The following is a 27,951-nucleotide window of genomic DNA, read 5'->3' as shown; positions in this document are numbered from 1 at the left end:
CTATTGTTTTTGTGGAATTTTATAAAATGAAGATTCAATTTTGTAGTTAGCACGTTTTAACGCCTCTGAATTTCCATCTGATTCAAACCCCGAGCAATTGCAATGTTTGCATTTCTCATTGCCACTGCCAAAAAATGAATTCCTTCAAGTTTAAAATGTTTACACAACGATGCAGAAATTAGGACGCACTTTGAAATTATTTGTACTATGTTACTGCTAAACGCCTGGCAGAGGGCAGACGGCACGTGGATGCAAGCATCACTTTTGCAAAAAGAAAAGTTTAAAAATTGACGTGGTTTGGAGTCTCATTACAAAAACATTACTGAAACAGTAAAAAAAAGTATGCTTACAGACATAATATCCTCGTTATTTAGAAATTAATTATATATCCCTTCTGGACACAACACGGTTTCTCTCCAGAAGGGATGATAACGATTTGTGTTTCAAATATATTTTTTTTTATCGCAAAACGAATCTAAAAAGACGACCGGCAGGGCAAATAGGTTACTTCCATGGTCTAGTTTATTGGTTTCACTACGAAAAGTGTGTAATTAAGGACAAGTAAAAAATCAAAATGTCTAAAGTGATACGTATTTGTGGTTCTTCAGGTGCTTAACAAGGGCATTTGGAACAGATCACTACCTCCAAGCTAATCACTGCCGTTGCAAATTATTTAGAAAACACTAAATGATTTGCAAACTTGGTTGATTGGGAGCAGGAATGTTGATTTAATCACCACGCTTTGCTGTGCAGTTCTGTCCACCGCACCGACACATTACCAGAAGATACGCAAGTTGACATGACAGAGCCATTTTTAATTGTTTCACGGGGAAAAGTTACAATGCATAGATACTATAATACTTAAAATGAAATACAAACCTATATCATATAGGTTGTTAATATTTGCAGTCTGTGCTTGAGAATTAAACATTCAATCTATCTTTGAACCAATTCATGGATTAAAAGTGCTGTTCGCGATTGCTAACATCATTAGGCAGAGGTCGCCGTGTCGCTACGTGAAGGTTTTTGTCGCGGCGGTGCCGCTGGACGGCTCTGCGGTGTGAGTGGCGGGGTGTCACGTGTGCCACTGGACGGCTCTGCGGTGTGTGTGGCGGGGTGTCACGTGTGCCGCTGGACGGCTCTGCGGTGTGTGTGGCGGGGTGTCACGTGTGCCGCTGGACGGCTCTGCAGTGTGTGTGGCGGGGTGTCACGTGTGCCGCTGGACGGCTCTGCGGTGTGAGTGGCGGGGTGTCACGTGTGCCGCTGGACGGCTCTGCGGTGTGTGTGGCGGGGTGTCACGTGTGCCGCTGGACGGCTCTGCAGTGTGAGTGTCGGGGTGTCACGTGTGCCACTGGACGGCTCTGCGGTGTGAGTGGCGGGGTGTCACGTGTGCCGCTGGACAGCTCTGCGGTGTGAGTGGCGGGGTGTCACGTGTGCCACTGGACGGCTCTGCGGTGTGAGTGGCGGGGTGTCACGTGTGCCACTGGACGGCTCTGCGGTGTGAGTGGCGGGGTGTCACGTGTGCCGCTGGACGGCTCTGCGGTGTGAGTGGCGGGGTGTCACGTGTGCCACTGGACGGCTCTGCGGTGTGAGTGGCGGGGTGTCACGTGTGCCGCTGGACGGCTCTGCGGTGTGAGTGGCGGGGTGTCACGTGTGCCGCTGGACGGCTCTGCGGTGTGAGTGGCGGGGTGTCACGTGTGCCGCTGGACGGCTCTGCGGTGTGAGTGGCGGGGTGTCACGTGTGCCGCTGGACGGCTCTGCGGTGTGTGTGGCGGGGTGTCACGTGTGTCGCTGGACGGCTCTGCGGTGTGTGTGGCGGGGTGTCACGTGTGCCGCTGGACGGCTCTGCGGTGTGTGTGGCGGGGTGTCACGTGTGCCGCTGGACGGCTCTGCGGTGTGAGTGGCGGGGTGTCACGTGTGCCGCTGGACGGCTCTGCGGTGTGAGTGGCGGGGTGTCACGTGTGCCGCTGGACGGCTCTGCGGTGTGAGTGGCGGGGTGTCACGTGTGCCGCTGGACGGCTCTGCGGTGTGAGTGGCGGGGTGTCACGTGTGCCGCTGGACGGCTCTGCAGTGTAAGTGGCGGGGTGTCACGTGTGCCGCTGGACGGCTCTGCAGTGTGAGTGGCGGGGTGTCACGTGTGCCGCTCGGCTTGACGTCTGGCGTCTGACGCGCGGCAGGACCCGAAGGGACGTCGGAGAACGACGCAGGCAGCCGCTGTTGGTTGCATGACTTTATGTTGCTCTCTCTCTCTCTGATCGTTTGAAACAAATATAATCTACGATATTTAATTAAATTAGAACTTAGTTATATTTCACTCATGGGCAAGCATTGGCTCATAATTTAAGCACTCACATTTGCTTTCAAGACACGGAACACAACTTACTGTCACAAAGTTAAGGGTTTTTTTTCCATCTCACTTTAGGTTGTGTTTAAAGCAATTCAAGTGGTTACTTGTAAATAAGATGACTCCACTTATAACGCAACGGCTGCTCATGAGGCATGTAGCCACCCCAGACCTCATCACAATACATTCTCTCCGTTATACAGGACCCCACGCTCAACGTTGCACAGAATATCTCTACGGAAGCATCCAATCAAAGCAACGAAGGGCTCCGTGTTACACAGAAGCCTGCAGCTGGAGTCCAACCTACAGCGAGGTTTTGGTGCTGTCTCTCAACTTTATCACTGGACAAGAGCCCTTTTGCGAGATGGTTTCTCCTTGGCAAACAAGTTACAAGTCACACACACACAAGATACAGGTCACATTACAAACAAGTTACAGGCCAGTCACACACACCAGTTACAGGCCAGACAGAAACTGAGTTACAGGTCACACAAATGCAGTCAGTTACTTTGAAATGCCCATATGTCCACTTTCTGGCAACACGCAGTACCACGTGGCCATTTCAGCTGTTATAAAGGGAAAGGTGCTGGCCTGCGATTGCTTGTCCACGCTACTCCTGACGGAACTGCTTCAATGACAATCTCTACAGAGCCCCTCGAGAAGGTGGCTGGCCTCCTCTTACACACTCGCCAAGCGTCTTGGGAGAGGTGGGAGTGCCCACACTTTACCTCGCCACACGCCACCTGCCGATCGACAAACCGGGGTGTTCCCATTTACATACTGCTGGGTGGACAGAGGTGGTAGGGGGATTCACGCGACTCAACTGCCACGCCAGGAGAATGAACCAGCAACCTTTGGATTGCTACCCGGTGTGCAAATAATGAAACGGAGCCGACTTTGAGAGGTGGCCACCAGGTTGAGAGACCAGAGCGCCGAGCTACACTGTTGAGAATCTGGGTTCGGATGGGGGCAGACGCCCGCGATGAAACCGGGGGGTTCTCAAGTACAAGTAGAGAGTTGATGATCTCCAGGAGTCACATCCATGCCTGCCCAGAAATACATCATTACATTTCATTGTCCACCTAATGTGGCTACATTGCGGCTCTAAGCATTCAGACAATGTTTTGACTGTCAAGTGACAAACATTCATCTCAGCAGAGTGACTGAGAAAGTGCGACCCCCTACGGTGTAAAGGATGAAACGGAGACTTGAAGGACTTTTTCATCGACGTCCCATGAACAATCTCTCCCATGGGCCGTTCTGCAGCACATGGGTCGCACTGCTATGAGAGTTCCAAATTAATTCTTCACCTCATGAAAAGATGCTCCTACATAAGCCAACCAGAATGCACCGAATACAAAAACAAAGCCGATCAGCACCACTCACTGCAACTGTATCCCCTTAGCGCCCGTGGCGTCATAGTTCAGTGTCATCGTCCGGCTACAGCCTGGATTGTAATAAACTCGCACGTTGCACGCGACCTGGTTCTCTCTGCAGTGCATCAGGGCCAAGCAAGAAAAAGTTGCTTAAGAGCATAGAAATCAGCGACACGTTTAATAAACAACAAATAAAACAAATCGAACGGTTGGAAAAAGTTTGGAGCAAAGAAACAGGAAATGAACCACTTCACCCCCCACGTAAGCATTGTCGCCAAAAACCGCCAGACTGCTAAAAGAATTGTCAATGCGAAGGTCTTTCCAAGAAAGTAGATAAAGATGTGTTCATTAAAAGAAAGGGTGACGACGGATTTCATGTGAAGGACGCCGACACCACGTGTCACGTCCACATCCAGCTTAGGACAACGTGTGCATCTGTAACAATGGGGCGACATTTCTAGATTTCTCATAATAATTTAGCAGTAATTATAACCGTGCTTCAACAGGAATGGGCAGTTCTGTGATTGTAGCAACGTGTCAGATTTTTTGAAAAACATTTCTCGACACAAATCGTCTAGTACACAATACATGACGGTGATGTCAGGACGTGGGTTTGTTGAGTATTCTGACCACTCACAACAACCTAAAGACACGTTTTACACGGCAAGATATCTCACTTTGAACAGCACAGTATAGTCAAGATATAGAGTTAGCGTATACTTTTATTTTTTTTCTTATTAATGATAGAGCTTTTACGGCGTCACGCACACACGCACACACATAAGACGCTTTACATTACTGCACGGCCACAACAAACAGAACACCAATTTATCCCAAATCTTCATGACCACACAGACATACGTACGTTACGTCAACTTTAGAAACTTAATCCTCACGAAAACAAAGAACCACTCGAACCAGAACATTTAAAAATAGTCTCTAATATCGATTAGAAGCTGTCAATAAATACACCAATTGTTGGTTTCGTTTGTGGGGTCAGTAGGGGGCAGAGGGTCGCGGTGCTTGAGAGAGCATAGAGGGACTGGCACGGGGGGACTGGATGTTCACGTCACGGGATGGGATGCGAGTACACTGGCGCGGCACGTGCCAACAACTTGATGGGTGTGCAGGGACTCCGGTGAAGCAAGACAGCTGAAAAAAGAAAAACAACATGCGGATTAAAAAGTCCCCACGTCTGGACTTGGATTCCTCCTCTGTGACAACGCAACCTCGGACTAATACAGTACAACCCCTTTGTCAATCCACCGTCTGAGATGTTTGACCAAGGCAGAGTTGTTAATTGACGTGTGTAGTGGAGGGCTTGTGCAGGACACACCGCTTTGCTGGATATTTGCCCAATGGTCAAGCGTAATGAGGGAGTGGTAGCTCATTGAAGAGGAACAGCAATGGAATAAAGTGGTACGCAGACACTCGAATTATTACATCACACGGTGGGCCTTCATCCAGCAGTGGAATGACTGGCTCACGATGAAGATGTTGATTGTATGTCCCACCACCAGCTATGTTGAATGTGTTTCGCACCGTTCGTAGCCAACCGGGCTCATTGGAGGTTTGGGGGAAGGGAAACAAACTAAACACAACAAAGCAGTTCTTAAGAAATAAGTTTTCAATCTAGATTTAGAAGTGCATAGCTTCAGTGGCTTCACAATATCGGAAGGAAGAGCGTTCCAGACGGCCACGGAAGCGCATCTAAAAGCGCGCGACGCGGTGACCACCGCCTTTGTTCGAGGATGACCGTAAAGGTGACGTTGGCCGTCAGACTCACGTGCAGCTCACCGCAGGCAGGCGGCCGGCGTGGGCGGGGCACGACTACAGCGTGGTGGCCTGGATGAGGACCTTGGGATTCTCGATGTCTCGCTTGCTTTGCACCATCCTGATCTCCAGCTCCGCCACGCGAGGCTTCCCACCACCTGCTTGGGCTGCAGGCAGAGCAATTGTCGCGGAGCGACGGCGAGACTCAATATTCTCTCCGCCTGCGGTGATTTTGCACATTTTATGACCTCAAATTTGTCAAGGCTGGCAGTATTCAGATAAGACCACGCGGATAAGAGACACAATGTGACATTTATTTTAACTTGTAGTAATTTCAGCGGCACAACAATCAATTTGTGTACAAATGCAGGACTTCATAAAAATCCCAGTGAACTCTGTTTACAAAGAGACAGACATATAAGCACTTCCAGAAATATGCAAAGAATTTCTTATTCAATACGAATTTTTACTTTCATTTTCGATAAATAATGTTTATGTACAGGATTAAAGTGCAATTAAATGTTTAGCAATGGCGCTTGGCTCTTTAAGTGTTCTTGTGGTTGAGCGTACCTTGAGCGCAAGACAGGGTCCTTTTCAAAACGTGCGACATAGCCGACACGGCTTTTTCACAGGCCAGCTGTGGACACAAACAAACAACGGCGTGTAATTTACACGAGGCGAGGGTCACGCACTGCCAACACGTGGGTTGTTGTCGCGCTTGTGCCGGACAGCTCCCACGTTTGTTTCCGGGTTGTGCCGCGTGTTGTGCAGCGCGATGTCTGACGTTTCGCTCCACGTGCCGAGTGCTCTATCCTTTGAAAACCACCACGCCTAGGCCGCCATTGTCTTCCCGATGCTGATAACGCTGCACTACAATCGATATTTGTTTTATGCCAAGCGCATGCACACAAAATGCTTTTTGCGTTTAGTTTGTTGTCCATCCCTTGCACCTCCGATTAGCATGGTTGCCTTGGTACTGTGCGAAAGAAGTTCAACATACATACACAAATGTCTACATTATCACAGGTAAATACCTACTTAAATTTGTAAGTAGACCAAAATACCCCGATCTGTTTATCATATGACCTGAATGGAATCTCCGATCACGAGGAGTAACAAGTCGGGCATCACGCCAAACAACAGGCGGAAACAATCTGAAAACCCCTCATGGCGAGGTCAAACATCGGTCATCTCATCAAGGCTCCATCTCAGCATGAACCGCCAATCCTCACTTCCCACTTACTGGATTGCCAGCTGCGCCTCATGCCCAACCGGCCACCACAGCAGAATTTGGTGGGGCACGGGGGGGGTGGTCTTGAGAGCGCCGTGGTGGCGAGATGTTAACTACCTCGCCTTGTATACAGGAGGTCGTGGGTTCCGATCATGATGCCTATATATATGGAGTTTGCATGTTCTCCCCGTGGTCGCGTGGATTTTTCTCTGGGTCCTCCGGTTTAATCAACATTTAGAAACATGCATTTAGAGTATTTGGCTGCTATAAATTTGCACATGATAACCCACTTCGCCGAGCTATAATTTGTGGCCATATCGCTATAGAGTTCAGTGGGCCTTACCTGGTAAAACAAAAAGTTTAGTCTGGTTTCAAATGGATCTCGGGTGAATGAGACGTGTCGTGCTTTCTAACAAGATGCCCGTTACTGCTACGAAGTGGCACGACCTCGGTGGTGGGATCGTGGGCCAGTGTCCAAGTGAGGGAGAGGCTTGGTGTAAGTTTCCGCACACATGCTGGAGTCCATCATGTGTGGCCAACTTAAAGGTCTCATTCATTCGGCTTCCAAAACAGGATCGGGAATTTGGAGCGGACATCTTCGAATCCTGGCAGCGTGGCCTACCAAAAGAGGGTGGCGCACGTAGAGAGACACAGGCTGCTTCCCCACTACCGATGGAGAGAATTGTGGTGGGATAATTCCATATATCACACGGAGATTGGCGAGGTGTGTTAATTCAAGTGCTGTACTTTTACCAAAGACTTTAAGTTCATCAATCTACGATGTCTAACACACAATCAGTATGCTGAAGTAGTAACTAATTGCCGCATTATGTTCACGTGACAACCTTACTAATTGGCTGTGTCGGGTGGAGGTGGGTGTACAATACATTTAACAAAACAATTCGCAATATTGATCGCAAAAAGCTGACATGTCACATCCACAGGAAGTAACGTAGGTCACATCTGCTTGCACAATGTACGGATTACTCATGCAAGGGCCGCGGAGAGGAAACGCTTCTTTGTTGTCCCCACGGCCGCGTCACCTTGAAGTTGTCAGGGTGGTGGTGGATCCACGCAAGGAGCATGGCTGCAAACAGGTCCCCGGTTCCAACAAACACCGCGTCGAGTTTCGGGATTTCCAGTCGGATTTTCTCCTTGCTGTTGGTACCGTCCGGTTTGCCTGCGTTATCACACACACCAAGACTAAAGATCCCCCACATGGCCTTCACAGACTGTTGGGGAACATGCTGTTAGCGAGCACCTATAAAGGCCGGCACGGCACATGAGGGGGTGGGGTGGCCAGCACCACGCCTGACCGCTTTTGTTTCCCCGGTGGCGATGTTTACACACCGCACTGGGTACTCAATTGAAGCTCAGTCGACCTAGGGGAGGCCCAGGACCGATTCAGAAAATCCTCACCGGTGTTGGCCATTAGCAGGAATCGAACTCCGGTCGCCTGAGTTCATAGCGCAGCGTAGCGCTAACCACACAGGTCCACACGTGACGGGATTACAACAAGCCACATGGCAAATCGTCAAGTTGGTAAACGCTGCCGTGGAAGCGTACGGAACTTCCGTTACTGGGAGCACGTGTGCGTGCAGGCCTCTCTCTAGATGATCGTGCGACGTGCGCGCCATCCTCACGGGTGATGCGGCTTCCCAGCACGATGAGGAGGTCGTTTTCGCAGCTGGGAATGAAGTCGGAGCTCGTGATGAGCACCGTGTGGGGCCCCATGGCGTGCAGGACCTCCATGACCTAACGGCAAAACCGCATGCCACCTGCGTTATTCACCGTGTGAGTCCAGGGGTACCGGCTGTGTAAACTGCGGAAGCCACACCGTTCTCTACCCGTGTGAGGGATTGTCCCCAATGGAAATTACGCTTGGTTTGTAGTCCTACGTAACGTACGTATGTTGAACTTCTTTTCCACTGTACATAGCCAACCATACTAATCGGAGGTGCAGGGAAAGGACACCAAAAATCAGTTCTGAAGAAATTAGTTTTCAATCTAGATTGTGTAACATGTTGAGACACGGAATAAACTGACAGTCATTATTTGGCAAATGCATCCAGATATTCACAAGGCGGGGGTGTACAAAAACAAAGATCCCACGTTTCGCCTTAATAGACTTTTGGGGTAAGTGCTGTTAGCGAGCACCTATGAAGGCCGGCTCGGCCTATAAGGGGGTGGTGGCCAGCACCACGCCCGGCCGCCTTTGTTTCCCCAGTGGCGATGATTTTACACACCGAACCGGGCACTTATTTGAGGCCGAGTCAAGCTAGGGGAGGCACAGGACCAGCTCAGATATTCGACACTAAGTGGTGGTGACGTCACCACGACACTTGTGCCAGGCTATGTGTACATTAAGGTCACGTGAAGTGTCAAACACCCGCTGGCAGGTCACCGGACAAACCCAGGTGCCATGGGTTGACCGACTAAGATGACTGGCCGATGCACGACCTGTGCCCCCTACTGTGCCAACTTGCTGTGTTTTAGCCACCCGGCGCTCGACTTATTGTTGTGAGCGTCACTCCTCACACAACAACCACCATTCGCCACTAGGTGGCGGTGACGTCACCACGGTGCTTATGCCAGGCTTAATTACCACTAAATCACACTCCTCGCGCGCCACACACACCGACACGACGAGCACGGAATGTCAGGACACTGCATCGTTCAGGTGGACTGTGCTGCCCCATCCATTCTCCAGCTCAGATCTGGAATGGTCAGATTTCTATGTCTGACACTTTGAAATATTTCCTAGATCGGTATTTATTTTATCAACGCCGGCATGATCATCATAGGCCGAGCCGACGCCTGACTGGGATTGATGATGAAAAGGGAGCATGTGGATGTGACACGGGTGCTCTGAAACGCGCCACTTGGCCAGAACCGGCATTGGCACGTGTTTTAAGACACTCCACCACCCCACGAGTTGTGATGTTTCGTGAGACGTTGAAATACCTCCAGAGCTTCCTTCTCGGTGTTTAAAGTCCTTCCTGTTAGGAGCCTGCACAGAGAGACACGTTCTCGTCAGCCGTGTTTCCGTGTTTTAGGTTCAGTGTCAAGAAACAATAACCTAAGCTCAGGGAAATTTGACTAAAATGGACACGTGAAGGATTTCATAGAAATGAACACATTTTGGTTATTAATAACGAAACATTTTTTTTCATTTTTTGAACAATTACATACGTTTTGATTAATCTCCCAGGTGGTTCAGATAATTGTGGAGATGTGGTTGTCATTTGATTCGAGAATTTATTCATTCTGGGTTGCTTTTACCATTTGGCGTGCATAGTTTTTTCGTAAATTTATCTCTGTCGTTTGTACATTCACTTTACAAGCCTACAAGTAACAGTATTATATAATTATCAAGTAATTTGCATAAACCAAGAAAAGAGATGCTTTCGCGCACAATTCGACCCGGATCGATGAACGATTCCAAGCAGATGCATTATTACACTAAGATAATCCGTCGCAAAAAAAAACCATTTCCCATTAAAGTCCAGAACTGAATAAAACTCAGCTAGTTTATAGTCATTATATATATGGTTTTGTCATACAGGAAATGTATAGGGGAGAAATGTAAGAACACAAACGAGTTCGGCAGGGAAAGCGACCATGGCAAAGGCGTGGATGCAGTGCGCACTCGGCCTCAAACTGGTTGGGGGTTATGATGTCGGCGAGAGGAACCACTTGGTCTCGGTAGACAGGAAGCAGCTCCTCCGGAACGTACTGCGTCGCACGAAAGTACACACACAACAACAAAGACCCCCCCCCCCCCGGCACAAAGCCATTTGTCAGTGCAAGCGCTGTTTGCGAGCAGCACCTATGAAGGCCGGCGAGGCACACGATGGGTGTGGTGGCTCCCATACCCCCCCCCCCCCCCGATTAGCACAGTTGACTACGTACGGTGCGAAAGAAGTTCAACGTACATGCATACGGTGTGGCCAGCGTCACACCCGCTCGCCTGTGTTTCCCGTGCCGACATTCACACACTGCCTCAGGCACTCGTCGAGGGCTGGGTCAACTAGGCGAGGTCCCAGGAACCGAATCGGTGTTGGAAACACTTCCATAAAAAGCTCCCATAGGACGTGGGGCGAAATATGGCGCACGTGCCGGACAGCAAAAGCAGTACGGACTCGCATCCATTACGTTCTTGAATAAGGCAGCAATATGTTAAAGAAGCTAATGCCAATGTCGAGGTCTGCTAACCACGAGAGGGCTTCAGGAGATGGTTCGTGTAATTTTGGAACTCCTTCATGAAATGAGCGCAGAATACAGCGGTTTACTATATGGTCCAAAGTTTTGAATCAAGTAACCCAGAGAATTATGATGAAAGCAAGCATTGTAATAGCACCAATGACGATGTGTATTGCAACAATAACACTGTCTACGAATGATTATAAATCATTCAGAAAAAGGGGTACACGCAGGCTGGAAACCATCAAGAGTGATAACACACCTCCCATGAACATTACTATGATCGACGTATAGATCTTTCCGCACTTACGACCCGAGCCACATTATGGTGAAAGAGGCACCGCGCATTCGGCCGCTCAGTTCGTTCGTAAATCAGCGTGCAGTTATTGCGCCGCCCCATTGAAACGGGTGGGTGGCGCAGCGCACGCCAAAAAAACGAATGTTTGCTGAATTGGTCCCGGAGTAAAAGCAAACGAGCCGCCACGGCAGGCGGCTGTGGAACAGTAACGGCGCAGCTGGACGCGCAAATTGTCGCGGCTCGGTGGACAGATGGCAACGCGGACGATCGTTTTACTTAAAACTAGCCGGGCGCGTCGCGGGAGAGATGTGCCCCAGCCTCACCATAGATCCCTCGCCATTCCACTTGTCCCCCAGGACTGGGTCGCAGACTGCAATGCAAAAGCAAGTTCGAACACAAAGATAAAGACAAAGATCTCCCGTGTCGGCTGTTGGTTTGGGCAAGTGCACCGACGAAATCCGGCATGCAGCGCGAGGAAGCCACATGGCCAGAACCACACCCGGCCAACTTTGTCTCCCCAGTACTGATGTTTTATACCCACTGCACCAGGTACTCATTTAAGTCCGAGTTGACCTAGGGGAGGCCCAGCATCGGTTCAGATATTCGTCACCGATTGTTGGCCGTGAGTGGGAATTGAACTCGTGCCGCCAGGTTCATAGTGCACTGTGATAACTACTGCGCTGTCGTTCAACAACACGCCTGCACACACACACACACGTGTGTACGCAAGCGTGCACACACACGTGTGTAAGAACCATTCATAAAACACATTTGGCAATTAAATAAAATGACAACTGCAAGGTTTGATTAATGAGACGCTAATTAAAGGTTGAAACATTAAGGCACAACCAAAGAGTGCAAAACCCAGTGCAATCCAGTTCCAACTCTCTGTCCTACCTCTACTCTGAAGGAGCTAATGTTCACAACATTTACACTTTACATATCGAGTCCATTTGTAAAGTGTACGTGTGGTTAATTATGACTGTGGCGAGTCTTGCATTGTGATAGATTTTTACCCTTTCAACGGGTACAAAAACTGACACCCTTATACAAGGCATCATGTTTGCAATAACCACAACACAAGCAGTCAAATTGCAAACAAAAAGAAACAACTCTGATAATGATAATGATATGCACTGTCATATCAGAGTTGTTTCTTTTTGTTTGCATTTTGACTGCTTGTGTTGTGGTTTTTGCAAACATGATGCCTTGTATAAAGGTGTCAGTTTTTGTACCAGTTGAAAGGGTAAAAACCTAGCACTATATTTTGCCACTGGTAAAGGAGGTCTCATAGTGAGTCTTGCATTGTTGCATTTGTGCAAGTTGACAGGTGTTAATCAATCTTTTTTTACTGCTGTTGGCATATGCCACAAATGCTAGTCTGCTCCTTAAAAGCTCATCGATGGCAAAATGTGCTCTTGTAGTTGTGGTGAGGCATCACAAAACACGATCGATAAAACAGAAAGACTCCTGCAATTAGAGCTCAGAAAAAGGATTCGGGAAGGGGCCGTTTAAAATCTGATTTCATCAAAAGTTGCAGACAGAGTCCTGTGGGACCAGCAACTCAAGTTGCAGTCCAGCTTCCACACTGCGCATCATGTAGATTAACAACAGCATTTGTAAAAAAAAAAAGGGGGTGACAGATTGTTTAAGTCACAAATATATTTATAATATCGCTCAGTGGAACTTCCGTAACCCACCAACAAGTGGTAGCAGTGAGCTGAAAAGTATTGCACTGTGTGCATGCGCGTTTGCATTGGAATGAATTTCAGGTAAATAAAATTGAATTTAGATTTCCCATTTGTTGGAATATTTGGATGATGTACATCATGTAGTAATTTCACGTATCTTCGTGCATATCGAGCAGGAAAAGTGCAAATGTGACGTCACCTCCCACGATGTCATAGTTTCGATCAACAATAAAAAAATATATATATTTTCGAGGCATCCAAATATATATACGTGTGATTTTCGGATTTTTTTATTAACCCAAAAATCAGGAACACTTCCCTCATGTGTACACTATTTATAAAATAAGATATGTTGCTGCCTAAGAGCAGAGTTGGAAAAAATGGGTATTAGCCAGGTTATTCTCGCTGCTTCATGAAACGTGCTGGATTATTAAGCTGATATTTTGGACCTTATGGACATCCGCTTAGAATATTAAATTCCTTTCGACACATTTGGGTGAACCCAGAAGGTCCGAAACATGTTTTACATTTTAGACCGATGTTTATAAATTGTGTCAGTCACAAATTAGCCGAATTTGAGAAGTTACTCACAAATAACGTGCTCAACGTGGATATGCCGATGTTTAAATTATTTTGCACCGTAAGTAGCCAACCGTGCGAATCGAAGGTGATTATTACCTGATACCGGACCTCTTGGTGCTAATCACCTCCTATCCAGGAGGCCTGGCTAGGGGCGATGGATCGCGACACCTTGAGGAGGAACATTCAAAACGGGCCATTCATGGCTTTGTGGCTCCTGCTGTATAGCAACGCTGCCCCCTACTGGTGAGACTAACCCCACGTGTGAAACAGCACCTTCACGACAGCCTTGCGCCACATTAACGGAAGGGAGTACAAATTTCAGCATGGGACTTGACTCACGAAATGGTGTGGACCAATCAGTTGCAAAGACACTGCATATAATATCAGAGCATGTGTTTTTTTTGCATGTTCACCACAACTATATGTGGTTAATGCAGACATGATTCCTTGCAAAAGGTTTCAGTTTGGTGTTTTAACATCTTAACACCTGATTTATTGCCAGAAAGGGTCAATATATTTTGATACTGGCAAGGGAGGTCCCATGATGCAGCAGGGTTTCCTTGGGCTGGTGAATCAGAGTGCACCTTTGATCTCTCAAAAGGGGGGGAATGGAGAAAATGCATAAATGTGGAAGCAAGGTTTTACTTGGCAACAAAGCTATTTCGCTTACCGTAAATTACTTTGGGGTTCTGTTTTTTTAAATCCTTCACGATGCCCACCAGCTGTTCCAGGAAGGATTTGTCAGCTGTGTAGCCTGTCAAAAACCCGACGCACACCGACAAGTCTCACAAAGCTCTCGAGAAGCCACCAGCATTCCTGGATGTTGAGCCAACACTTTGAGAAGCAATAAATAGAATGCATATTTACACATACATTTAAAGCACAGCCTTTATGACAGCATAAAGTGAAACAAGGAAATGTTACAGATGTATGTTGAACTTCTTTCACACCGTATGTAGCCAATCATGCTAATCGGAGGTGCGGGGGAAGGACAACAAACGAAACACAAAAAGCAGCTCTAAAGAAATTAGTTTGTTAAGCTAGACGACTTCAAAGTGTACAGCTCCAGTGGCTTCCGAATATTGGAAGAGCATTCCAGACAGTCGCAGAAGAGCATCTGAAAGTGTGCGATGCAGTGACCATCTTTGCTCGATGGCGAGCCAAAAGCCACTGCTGCGAGTTTGATGTCACTGCAAAAGCTTTGAGTTTAATTTCACGAGAGAGAACCAGAACCTGTAAGAGCGGGATTCAGTTATCGTTTAAGTTTTGAAAAATTTTCCCACGATTTATTGCAACTGCGCAAACGGCATGATATTATACGAAGAATCCCATCGGAAATCTCGCCGAGCAGTGCAGACCGTGTATGAGAGAATGGCAGCGGTAGGAGGTAATATCCACACGACAAGAGGTGTTGACCACTCTCATACACTCTGCTATGAGATCGCTCGTCGCATGAGAGCCAAAGAGACATTTGTAATTAGCCGAGCTAGAATTTAGCCAAAGGAAGTGAAAACCCGAATTTTTGCACAAACATCAGGGACCGGGAGGGGGGGGTGAGCGCATTAACTCGTTACACTTGAGAATAAAGTTTAATTACAGAAAGCTGAAACCCACGTGTTGACCCAGAATGTCAGGCTGATGGTTCAGCGCTCTGGCCTGAGCCACCTTGGGATTTGGTTCAAGTAAAATAACACGATCCCAGCGGTGCAGCCTGTGTGTGGCGGTTACATAACCTTTAAATAAACTGCTGGTGCCACAGTTTAAATCATCCCTGAACACGTCTCAAGCAGGGCTTTTCCCTTACGAGTCTCACTTTACACCTCCGTTTAATTATCGAAGGAGGCGTGGCAGCCGGAGCACCATGGAGAATCCAACGGGTTATACAACAATAAAAATGGGTAATTTAATTGCTCACGTAAACATTTCAGTGCTGTGTGGGACCAAGACGGCCCCCATCTCACTTACAGAATGCTGACTGCGATGGCAAGGGGCGATATTCTGCTGACAATTGTGCATTGCACCGAACGTAGTGAAGCAGAGCATGTCGGGCAAAGTTCAGATCAACACCACTGCAGATCATTGCAGATAACTGCGGTATCACTAAGGGTACTGACAACCAGATTTTTTTAGGGCAAGGTGTCGCTAAGCATTTCAGAGCTCATTAAAGTGGCCATGTGATTTGGTGGAAGCGAGGGTACTGCGGGGCAGCAAACCCCAGTTGCTGTCACGAAAAAGAAACGGCTACAAACGACAACACCATAGCACCTTGTGAGTCGGGGACCAAAGTCACGTATTGGAGCAAGAATATTGTCTCCAGATTTTTGCGGTGGTATTGAAGAAGTGAGCTGGCCACAAATGATAGCTCAATAAAGTGGCTTATTATGTGGAAATGTATAGCAGACAAATACTCTAAAGGCATGTTTCTAAATGTGGTGGGAAAAACCGATGGACCTGGAGAAAAATCCACGTGACCACGGGGAGAACATATACAGGCGTCAGGGTCTCCTCTATACCAGGCGAGGCAGTTAACATCTCGCCACCGTAGCGCAGCCGGCGAGCGGACCCACCGGTGAGAACATAGTCATAGCGCGTGATATCGTTGAGCCGGAGGCCCTGGTACAGTTCCTTGAGCTCGTCGGACTTGAGGACTTGGCCACGCCAGTGAGCGTAACCTGCACACGTACACACGCACACAAAACAAAGATCCCCCCGTAAAGCCTGAACAGACTGTTGGGTCAATTGCTGTTAGCGAGCACCTATGAAGGCCGGCACACCATGCGAAGGGGTGGGTGGCCAACAAAACGCCTGGCCGCCTTTTTCTCCCCAGTGGCGATGGTTACACACTGCACCAGGTACTCATTTGAAGCCGAGTCAAACTAGGGAAGGCCGAGGACCAGTTCAAATAATCGTCGCTGGTGTTGACGGAGCGGGAATCGAAACTGGATCACGAGGTTGGTAGCACAGTGCGAAAACAGCGACACAACCGCTCCCCACACACTCACACTCGTACACACGAAAGACATCACCAAAGTAAACTTAAGGGGAATAACCCTCCCACACCCCCCAAAAAACGAACAGCTCTTATTTTGTGGACATGCGGCATAACCTTGAGGCCTCCTTAATTACAACAGCTGCTGGACTTATCAATCAATGTTTAAGAGCAGAATTGTTGTATGAAGTGGGAAAACAGTGGACCAGTAGAGTCCGGTTTTGTAAAGCGTGCCCCCTTCCGTGTTTTTGTGTACACCTCAGAGTGAAAAAGTGCCAAAACCAATCTGACTTTTGAAATCCGGATTCATGGAACGGATAGTGTCGAGCAAGGTTTAAACTCGAGGTTTGGCAGCCCTAGCTAAAATACAGTATTCGCTCTGTATTGTAAGCCTTTACCTCATTACGAAGGTTCAACTTGTGTGATACAGCCGAGGCCGCACACGTAGTCTCGATTGAAAACTCATTTCTTTAGAGCTGCTTTTTGTGTTTAGTTTGTTGTCCTTCCCCCGCACCTCCAATTAGCATGGTTGGCTATGTACGGTACGAAAGAAGTTAAACATACATACAGTATAAGTATCTACACTATAAGAGATGTTTCTATTTTGGGTTAAGTGTTTCTTGCAGGAGACTGCATTGGCAGTGGTTTCCAAACGCAAACTGAAGCGACATCTCCACAATCCTCATCAATCCTCATCAACACAGTGCCTCCCCAACGCCTCGACACTGCCTCTAGCAAACTCTACGTTCTTCTCTAACACGGCAATGCATGTTAATGACATTGACTTCCCAAAACGTGGTACTTACTTACTTTATTGACCCCAGACAGCTGAGTGGCTGGGTTTATCTTCAACAGGGATTTGAAATAGGATGCTTAAAATTACGTGCAAATTATTTCTTAATTTCCGTTTCAAGCTTTATAGTGGACGTTTGCCTTATTGACAACAAGGCATGGTAAGACATTCATCCAGTTGTGGATGTATAAAGGGACTGAAATCTATATGTTAAATGATCCACGTTGTTTTTTTATAAATGACATTTCACTGCCGTGTTGCTGCTGAATTTTCTTTCATGAGCCTAGAGAGACTTCCCAAATGGGCTGGTTTTAAGTCAGGATTTATTACTCAGACGACTGACCACAGCACCATCTGGCAAAATTTTAACTTACATTATACTTGAATGATCACAGTGGTGAGGGTTCGATTCAGGCACAGGTTTAACAGTCGCAGTTACAATAACAACTCCGTATGCAGCTACCAACATCGGACTTGTTACCAACGAGGCAAGATGATTAATCTCTCTCACGATTCGATGGATCATCATGATATAGGGAGTCACGATATTATTTAGGAAATTATTTTCGTCTTTAACACTGGGGGGGGGGGCATCGTTGCGCCTCTAGTGGCCGCAGGGATCACGTGACATGATCATATATTAAATAAGTGCACATTGAAACACAATGATCACACCCAGAATTAGACAGATTCATGCATCGTGAGTGTAAGAATCGGTTCTAAAACAGGAATGTATTTTCAGTGTAAGAGGAAAGAAAGCGAAGTGGTTAGCAACAAACATTTTTTTAACAGACCACCGGCAGATATGGTGCATCGGAAATCTACTTGCTGTACTGTCTTCTACAGGAAGATAATTTTTTCACCTCAATAAAAACTGCTTTTTTTTCAAGTCCATGTCGCCGTCCACTGGCCGAACTTCAAGAAGAACTTCCCCCGGTGCACAGACACCACGCAGTGAGTGGGGGGGGGTCAGGTGTTGTACCTCCGCAGAACGCTCTGGGGTCCAACACGCCGACACAAATCTCCGTAGATACATTTAATTGTAAACACACACGCACATATATGGGGGCTGTGTTGTGGGCAGCAGAAGGGCCATGCAGCAACACCAACTGTTGTACTGTTTGTCTATTCTCCCGCATCTATGCTCCCCGCATTGACCGACGCGCACTGCCCCAACGTGGTGGCCAGGTTACGGGCCCAATGACCCCAACGACCAGCACGGCGATGTGGGGGTGGGATTTCATCCAGCAGTGGATTGACAGAAAGTGCTCTACAATGTATATCGTTACTTGCTTGACCTGCGTACTCGTAAAATGCATTTGCAATCAAGTGACTCCCCGCTAATTATTAAGAAAGCACTCGGTGACCTGAGAGTCGATGTTATCCTGAGCGATGTCAATAATCCATTATCTCACACTAAATCCGAGCTGCTGTTAAATTGGCCGAATTCCTCGGCGTGTTACTGTATAATTACCCCGAGCTAATACCAAAAGTCACACGCACAGGGAGCTCATAGAATTCCTATGCGGAGCCTAAACATGAACAAAAATCCATTAGAATAAAATGAATTACACCCATCCTGGAGCCATCGATGGAAGGCGTCCCTGAGCGACGTGGGTTATGAGGGGTGTGTTTGTTGTTAACCATACTTCGCCACGTTGGTCAGTGTGGGCAGCTGAAGGAGAGGACTGATTCGGATATCACTCGCCACTGATGATAGCCATGGCAAGGAATCAAACTCGGATGACCAGGTTCGCAGTGAAGCACATGGACCACTGTACCGATCACTCCACTCATGAAGCACTTGTTAACAATGTCAGGCTGTATTGTGGTCTTCATGAATGCCAACATTACCACCGCTGGAATTAGCATTGGGCTTTGTTATTTCCACTCTTGGTCCCAAGTCAGCAGGGAAAATTTCACATTCATATGCCAGGGACCTTAGCAATCGAAGTCTTAAATTGCAAGGGCCGAAGAATCAGCCTGGCTCCGTTCAGAAAACAAGACTCTTAAATGATCTTGAACTCACACAATCTCTCCGGCGGTTAAGAAGCAGTAGGATCCGCCCATTACAACCTGCTTTGGTAATTAGTGCTCGATTAAATCCCACGCAGCCGTCTCAATGGAGCAATTTAAACGTTTTCAAATTGTCCGCGTGTCTACGCTGTCTAGTGGTGAAAGCTCATTTAAATGCACCACACTGACGCATGCGATGCACGAGGCTGCGTAAATACGTCGAGGTGAAACGAATTGGGAGAAGCTTCATTCAGGAATGCTTAACAGCAGCGAACGCAAACAAAGAAACAGAAGTGCTGTTTTTGGCATTCTACCTTGACATAACGACAACAATAATAATGTAAACTTGTAACACGTTACACAGTATTCACTCACTCTCCAAGACGGAGCATGGCTCAGAGGCACGCGGAACACCAGACACAAAGAAAGGCAGCTAAGCGACGAGCCAGCACCAACTATTGTCCAAGCTCTGCGGTCCTATATATATATATTAAACATGTGGGAGGAAACAGGGACACGTGGAGAAAACCCACGCGTGCGGAGAGGCAACACTATCCCATACAGAGGGAACGGAGTGTGTACACATTCGCTGTACTGTCTTCTCCTGGGTATGGCTCCTCGACATCCATGGGGAGAGAGTATCACAACATTTGTGCAGTGATCCACCTACCCTTGCATCAGGTGCTGGATTACAGGCATGCACCACCACCATTGAATCACTACAATGGCCAATACAAACACCACATCAGAGGCTAAAGACTGGTGATTAGTGGAACGGCTGAATGAGACAAGTTTGATATTTTTGCCCTCTCAGCCAGCCAGACGTACTGCCTGCCTTTGTCCACGAGCCCACCTTGAGAAGAGATATAACAACAGTACTATTCTAGCTGCCCTCTCTATCTGATCTGAAGGGCTACTACTTTAAACATGATGGTATTGCAATTATGTTTCCAATTGAAAGTGTATTGACCTTTTTTCTTTGACCTTTTCCCACATTTTAGAACATTTATGCTGTCAGTATCACAAGTAATGAGATGCAGAATGCATTAGGAACTATTGCAGAGCAGGGCATCTATAAAAGTATCTTCCTATCTGAAAGAATTATGATCAGACATCAGTTTGAAATGTGCAGATGAAATGCTGACAACATATTCCTTACATACTTATGGGGTTTTTTTTTTTACTGAAAATATTTAAGCATTCGAATCTATCATAGACAAGATGTTGCTGAACATCTGAGACTCTCATATCTCGAATGCCACGGTGGGTACATGAAGGTTTAGAGGGGGTAAAACTTGTAGATAAAACCTTCACCATACCAAGTGCGTGTGTGCGTGTAGTTTTATTGAGCAAGTTCAAACTACAGTGTCATTATAATTATTAAAAAATGGATGATAAAATACCTTTACGGACACCCCTGTACTTTAGCCTATTGGCTTTCCGGCTCAAATTGACGGGCCGCATTTGTTTAAACGCACACACTGCGACTGCTGGTGCCAAGGAAGGGTGGCGCGAGCGGAGTTCACGCTTGCATTCCGGTTCTAGGTTCGTGGACTAAAACCTTGTTTCGATAACAGCACACACCATGGGTGTTCTTCACAATCACTCTCGTTATTATTCCTACATTAACATTAGCTGGCCCGCCCATGCTGCTGACACACTTGGGCTACGCCCATCTCTAAACCTTTATAAACAGTTTGCCTTTAGAGACTAACCCCCCTTTTCCTGATGATGACCGCTTGTGTTGCGATTGAAACGTCGTAGTTTTATTATATTTTTATTGTATTTTAATTATATTTAAATTCCTGAAAGAACCAAGAATAAGTCTAGATTATAGAATAACAGTCCGCTCACTCAGGTTAACAACCAGGCTACAGTCTACATCATAGACTGCCAATGCGCTCACCAGCTTAAAAGCTAGGCTACAGTCTCCATTATAGACTGCCAGTACGCTCACTCAGTTTAATAACCATTGCTACAGTCTACATTATAGACTGCCAGTACACTCACCGAAATGAATAACCAGGCTACAGTCTACATTAGTGTTTTTTTGTTTATTATTTTTATTTTATTATTTTTAATTCACTTTCTTTTTTATCATTCTTTTTCTATCTACGCGACTTTACCGAAAGAACGAAAGAACCAAAGAACACGAATTCCTGCAGTCACTGTCGTGATCATCTCTAGTTCACACATTCATCCGCTATGCTCTTCCGTGGCAAGATTGTGACAGGTTCACGGAAACGTCGGGAATGGGTTCCGAAATCTTTGAACCTCTCTCTCAACGATGGTAACAATTACAAAGTAACCGTAATGGGTTAAGGGGCAGCGGGGGAGGGGGGAGAAATCAATTAGAGATGGAGCAACAACAGCAATCAGTCGCTACAACGCACCGGCACATCCGGCGGTGGGTGGGGTTGAAGGCCCAGCTGGCTGTAACTGTGTTTCATTTACACGACCTGCCGTTACGCCGAGAATTTATAAGCAAGAAAATCAAATTATAACGATCAATCGTGGGGCGCATTATAAGCGGATGTCAGCCGCGACCTAAATCTATAATTACGTACAATGTGACATTTGTAAAACGCGGCTTTCAATGAGCAATGCCCACGAAATGAATGTCAATGTGTTCAGAGAAAGGAATCTGTCAAAGGAAATTACCGCACGGCATATGTGCATTCTCTTTCATCTTTCTAGATTTTAAGCTTTCGTGACTGCAAGGATTCATATTCTTGGGTTTTTTCGATAAAGTCACGTAGGTAAAAAAATGTAAATTAATAAAAGTAAAATAAAACTAAATAAAAAATTTTACTTTTACTTTTATTAATTTACATTTTTTACCTACGTAACTTTACCGAAAAAACCTAAGAATACTCTTTCATCTTTATACGCGCTGCAGTGGATAATGATTTGCCCTTGTGTTTCTCTTTTTCTTTGGAGTTGAATTTAAAAAAAAATACATCACCAGCATTTTACAATAATAGTAATTTTGGCACATTCTGTTCGAGGACAAACTTACCTTGCATTTTTTGTTGGGTCACACGATATGCATATACTATACTATGTACATTTTCTAAGAACAGAGGAGGAACCAAACACAAATTGATTAAACACTGAAAATTTTTAATCCCACAGACTTTGTCCAACCAGCAGGACCATGCTTTCCGCTAGATTACATATCGGTAAAGTCACGTAGGAAAAAAATGAAATTAAAATTAATAAAAATCAAACAAAAAATCACGACGTTTCGGAGGCAACACAAGTCTCCGTCATCAGGTGGGACCGTCTTGTGTTGCCTCCGAAACGTCGTGATTTATTAGTTAGATTTTTATTTATTTTAATTTCATTTTTTACCTACGTGACTTCACCGAAAGAACTAAGAGTATGAATCCTTGCAGTCACGAAAGCTTCAAATCTAGAATAGATTACATATCTCTTCAGCAATCATTCCAACTGTAACGTAACCCTGGGTGTCTCATTAATGAAATGCGATGTTCTGGAAAATAATCTGTGCAGCATTCCTCATCTATTTCCATCTGTCGGGTTCTCTCCATGTGTATCCATTAAGATGAAAAACATCCTAACAGATGCGAGAGGACCGCAGAGCTTGGACAATTGTTTGGCGCCGGCTAAATTCTTGGCTGCTTTCCAGATTGTCTGTGCTTCCTCAACAATTGTGCAATGCGATTTTCATGCAGGACGACACTATTATAAAACATACCGTCATTATTAGAGTTTGAAGAGGGTTTGCTGGGATAAAGGAAATGTATGCAAGGGTTTATTATAAACTATGTCTCCCTTGCTAAAATGCATTTACCCAGCTAATTTAATGGCATTTTTTAAAATAAACTGTATACATATTATTAGAATATTCTAATACAGGGTTCTTCAGCTGTATTCTCTGGCCACATAATACTAATATAGATTGTCTGTGCTGGCGGGCAACATTACGCATTGACATTCGTGAGGACTTTATGACGTCACGTGGTGTCGTAGCTTCATAACGTCGGCACACGTGACCGCTGATATGGATCTCTTGTCCACAGCTCTCTCATCTCCGTCAGGGTTGTCTCTCTCGTGTCACTAATCTGTATCTCTTATCCACAGCTCTGTCATTTCTACCTCTGTATATCTCGAAGTGCCACATCTCTTAGTGGGCCACAGCTCGGCAGACCACACACTAGTTAAAAATAAAATTAAAGACATAGCACATTATACACAATCATTTTTGTGTTTTCTATCATAATGAGCTGAATCAACCCACTTGGCTATTTGGAAACCATTATTTCCATGATTTCCTCTGGCGTGGTTGGGTGGCTCAGGGGGGGATTGCTGTGTCAGAGAGCTGAACAATGCCTCCGCCCTGAGCAATGCTACTTGGGCCGCCAGGACCGACGTGTGGATCCACGGTGGCGAGATGTTAACGACCTTGCCTGCTATGTGGATCTTTCGCCAGGTTATCAGCTTTTCCCCTCCACATTAAGAATCGACATCACGCATTAAGAGTATGTGGCTGCTGTACACTTCCACGTGATAAGCCACTTCACGGAGCTATCATTGTTGGCCAGCTCGCTTCTGAAAAGCAGCTAAATAGTTCAGTGGTAAAAATAATCTTTTTTTATGAATACCCTTGTGGCCAATGAAAATCTCAAGGGAAGGAAGCTAAATTGTAATTGTTGGTACCCCCAACACCAAGAACGAGCAGCCGGTAGGGACAACTGTAAGGTGAAGAATATTATTATAGATCATCATCATCATCGCCATCAGCCATGGTGGATACACTCTAGGTCAAGTACTCTCCTCTCCTATTGGAGGCCCTTCCACCAGCAGTGGCATGAGCGAGCAATTCCAGGGCAGCACCGTTACCCAAGTCGTGTCATTTCTACAACTTCTTAATGGAAATACGACGAATGGCACTTAAAATGTCCATCTCTGAAAACGATTTGATCGCAAACCGCCCATTGTGTTTCTTACACCTAACTGTGTTCATCTTTCTTAAATCCCCCCCCCCCGCCGCCCTCAGCATACCTCATTAATATGAATGACTTCCCGTTACAAGGAATCAGCTGAGCGACAAGAACGATCACCGGGATGTGCCGACGGGGGTCGGGGGAGGGAGGGAGTGGAGGTGGGCGCGAGGAGGGACGGCGACGGGGCGGCTGGCCGTGAGAGCTCTCCCCGCCACACCAGGGGCGGTGGGCACGGCTTGGTGGGGGGGTCCAGGGGGTGGGAGGTGGGGGGGTGAGTTGAGGTGGGGGGGTGAGTTGAGGTGGGGGGGGTGAGTTGAGGTGGGGGGAGTGATGGAGGTGGGGGGAGTGATGGGGGCGGGGGTGGTGAAAAGACCGGAGGCGGCAGCGGGGGCTGCAAATGACGCGCAGCATCGATCGCTCGTGCCCGCAAGCTCCGCATCGATGATTCGCGGCTTATCTGCGCTGAACACAAACGGAGCCCCACTCTGCTGCGCTTCCCCACACACGCCCCCGCGTGGGCCGAGACCCTTTGCTGGCCGGACATACGCGCACATGTAAGAAATAAGAAAAAAAATTAATGCCACGTAGAAGGGACATAATAAGATATTATGTTTTATTTTTATTATTTCCCTTCTACGTGACTTTACCGAAAGAACCAAGAATATGAATCCCTGCAGTCACGAAAGCTTTAAATCGACATTTTTTAATGCCATCCACATGTTCATGGTTAAGTCCTCTAATGTGTCCCGTATAAAAGCGCTTTGAACCCCCCCCCCCCCCCAGCGTAAGGAGCCGTATCAATTTTTTTATTATTATTAATAGTGTCATATGTTGAGTGTGTACGCATCAGTTTAACTAAATATTTTATCCATCGCTTTCATGCATAAATGATGGCTCGTCACAGAAAATATATTGAGCAGCTGAATTCATTTCTTGGAGCTCACAGCACGTGCAGCGAAACGTCGGACATCGTGCCGAACAACACGCGGTTGAACCCAAACACAAATTAAAGGCAAGCGTTTGTAAACGAGGCCTTCTGTAGCTGAAAGGATACCCAGCAGTCTCAGTGGGCTCTCTCTCCTGCTTATAGCAATGATACTTATTAAATAACGTGTGCAAAATCAAATGTCAATATTAAAAAATCCATTCACAATTACATTTCACACAAATACATTGCAAAGGGCAAGTGCTCCGATACAACACCATCCACCTGAACCGACCAGCCATGGGTGAGCTCGTGTTCTGGCCAATGGCCCTCCTCTTTCTATTAAGAGATAATAACAAAAAAATAATTAAAACAGTACAAGTGCAACATTCTTCATACTATGTCAAAATATTCTGTTGTTCAGGAAATAATCTACGATGCTTTGTCAGTGCACTGCTGGATGAATGCCCCCCACCCCCATCCATGTTGGCGATGACATGAGTTTGACCATACTTCGTCATGTAGGATACTGTGGATTAGTGAAGGGGTGCCCCCGTGACGAGTTCAGATGTCACTCACCACTCATGTTGGCCATGGGATGGAAATGTATCTCAAGTCGCAGGGCTTATCGGTTAGTTCACTAACCAATGTGCCACCACTCCCCCCACCTCAGCTCAAAATGTTAGCTTATTTCACATGTACTTTACCATGAGGATGATGACATGGGGAAGGGGCCTTCATTCAGCAGTGGAAACGTAATGGCTGTTGTTGATATTCATGATGTGTGAGGTTTTAGAATTGCAAATACATTTAATTTAGTCATACAGCAGTGTCATTGACGATGGCATCAGTCACAGTTATTTCCAGTCCATATTAACACTAATTTGCCAATGCAGTCTCGTAAGTTTTACTGAAGATGTATGCAATATAAGCATAAAATAAGTGGAAAACAAATAGATTGAACCAGGTTCAATGGATTGTCCATGTGACATGAGTGGATGGGGGAGGCCATACAGTGAAAGGAATACAGCTCAAGATTGGAGAGGAAGGGGGCAGTTTGAGCCCAAGGGCTGTCGTTGGGCAGAGGATGAAAAGTAAATGGAATGGAAGCCATTAATATATTTATCTTGGTGAAGTGTCCTTTCCTAGGCGAGATGCCTCAAGTCTGGATCAACCTTTCTCATGCTTCCCACCTATAGTCCGAATACCCTTCAGAATCCAACCAACTGTATGATCTCAAGTCATCGTTCATGGCCGTCACCATTTGGAGAAGGTGGAGGGGGAAGAGGCGGTTAATTGTGGTCAGATGCAGCTGAACCAATGTGTATCCGAGTTTAGATGATAACAGTCATGGTAATCATCAACTGTATGGATACAGGATACATTTTCAAGTTATTTCTCCAGTACATTTAGAGTGTATACCAAAATTACAGGTTAATAAAAAAAAAAGCAATTTTTTTTATAGGTCAGAGGAAAAAAATCTGAAATATTCGGATGACCGACCTTCAGGAAAAGCTGAGGTTTACAGAGTCTCACAATGTTGGTGGATGAGGTTTGTTTTATAACGCCTCCCGACTTCGAATTAATTGTGTGTCTTATTTGGGAAATGTGTGCCCAACAAATTGTTTATTATTGTGTAAATGTACAGCCCTTTTTGTCAATCCACTGCTGGATGAGGCATCCTCACACTGTCCAGCTCATGGGGGTTATTGGACGACACCAACACGCTGACCAGCGCCGGTTGGTGAGGAGGTTGTGTTTACTTTGGCTGGTTGGTGATCTCTGTTTACAAGACTCACTGGGGTGCTATCAGCCATCATCATTATCGTTTGAAGATGTTTTTAATGCACTACGCACATTACGCTGTGAATTGTCTGACTGAAGCGTAATTGGTTTTCTCATTGTGTGGACATCCAGAAGTCGGTCAAACTCGGATGACTCATTGCACCGCAGAGAATTCGTCACCTGACACAACCTCGCCCTCCAACCTTGCAAATGAATGTGACCCCTTGAGGCTGCTGGTATTGGGATGTATGAAGACAGCTGCTCCTCAGGAGAATCAAGCCCCACCCCGCTCCCCTTGCTTTGTGTTCTTAAATTTTATATCGTTTAGACGTTCATGCAAAGTGCATCTCAGACTCAGAATATGTATTCATTCTGGAGGAATCCGATGAGCTATAAAGCACTTTTTCACAGATGTCCAGTTGGGGCGGGTCAGAAAGTTACAACAACAAACAACACAAAAACACGACAGAGTACAAAGTATATGAAAGGTTAGAAATCCACTTAAAAATATACATATATCGTTTAGACGTTCATGCAAAGTGCATCTCAGACTCAGAATATGTATTCATTCTGGAGGAATCCGATGAGCTATAAAGCACTTTTTCACAGATGTCCAGTTGGGGCGGGTCAGAAAGTTACAACAACAAACAACACAAAAACACGACAGAGTACAAAGTATATGAAAGGTTAGAAATCCACTTAAAAATATACATAAAACTAAACTATTTTATTTTACCAGGTGAAGCCCGCTGAGCTTTATAGCTTTTTTAGAAGCGACCTGCTCACAAATGATAGCGCAACGAAATGATTTATCATGTGGAAATGTACAAGAGCCAAATAATCTAAATAATCTAAACGCAACTCACAATAACTTTGCATGCTGGGAAAAGTTGGCAGGGAGCCAGGTGGTGAGCCAGCGCCACCAATCGTGCAAGCTCTGCACTCCTCCACACATTAAGATGTTTTAGCCAATTA

General features: G+C 46.2%; 1 protein-coding gene across 5 annotated transcripts in view; it reads right to left on the bottom strand.

Moving 5' to 3' along the window:
- Window positions 1-4,424: 4,424 nt before the first annotated feature.
- PDXK (pyridoxal kinase) overlaps window positions 4,425-27,951 on the bottom strand; it is a 67,856-nt gene continuing 44,329 nt past the window's right edge. For 3 of the 5 annotated variants that reach the window (XM_078616378.1, XM_078616380.1, XM_078616381.1), the window contains 10 exons: window positions 16,066-16,170; window positions 14,169-14,252; window positions 11,549-11,595; window positions 10,374-10,459; window positions 9,689-9,734; window positions 8,368-8,479; window positions 7,768-7,904; window positions 6,064-6,130; window positions 5,507-5,660; window positions 4,425-4,872 (listed from right to left, as the gene is read on the bottom strand). In XM_078616378.1, coding sequence (XP_078472504.1) covers window positions 5,551-5,660; window positions 6,064-6,130; window positions 7,768-7,904; window positions 8,368-8,479; window positions 9,689-9,734; window positions 10,374-10,459; window positions 11,549-11,595; window positions 14,169-14,252; window positions 16,066-16,170 — 794 coding nt within the window. In that variant the 3' untranslated portion in view covers window positions 4,425-4,872; window positions 5,507-5,550. The remainder of the gene's footprint in view (window positions 4,873-5,506; window positions 5,661-6,063; window positions 6,131-7,767; window positions 7,905-8,367; window positions 8,480-9,688; window positions 9,735-10,373; window positions 10,460-11,548; window positions 11,596-14,168; window positions 14,253-16,065; window positions 16,171-27,951) is intronic. The other 2 variants (XM_078616379.1, XM_078616382.1) reach the window with 1 other exon arrangement.

This window comes from Lampetra planeri, chromosome 50 (genome assembly GCF_965212315.1).
Source record: "Lampetra planeri chromosome 50, kcLamPlan1.2.h2, whole genome shotgun sequence".
NCBI lineage: Eukaryota > Metazoa > Chordata > Hyperoartia > Petromyzontiformes > Petromyzontidae > Lampetra > Lampetra planeri.
Note: the sequence above shows the minus strand (reverse complement) of the source record. Positions and strands in the feature narration are given on the sequence as shown.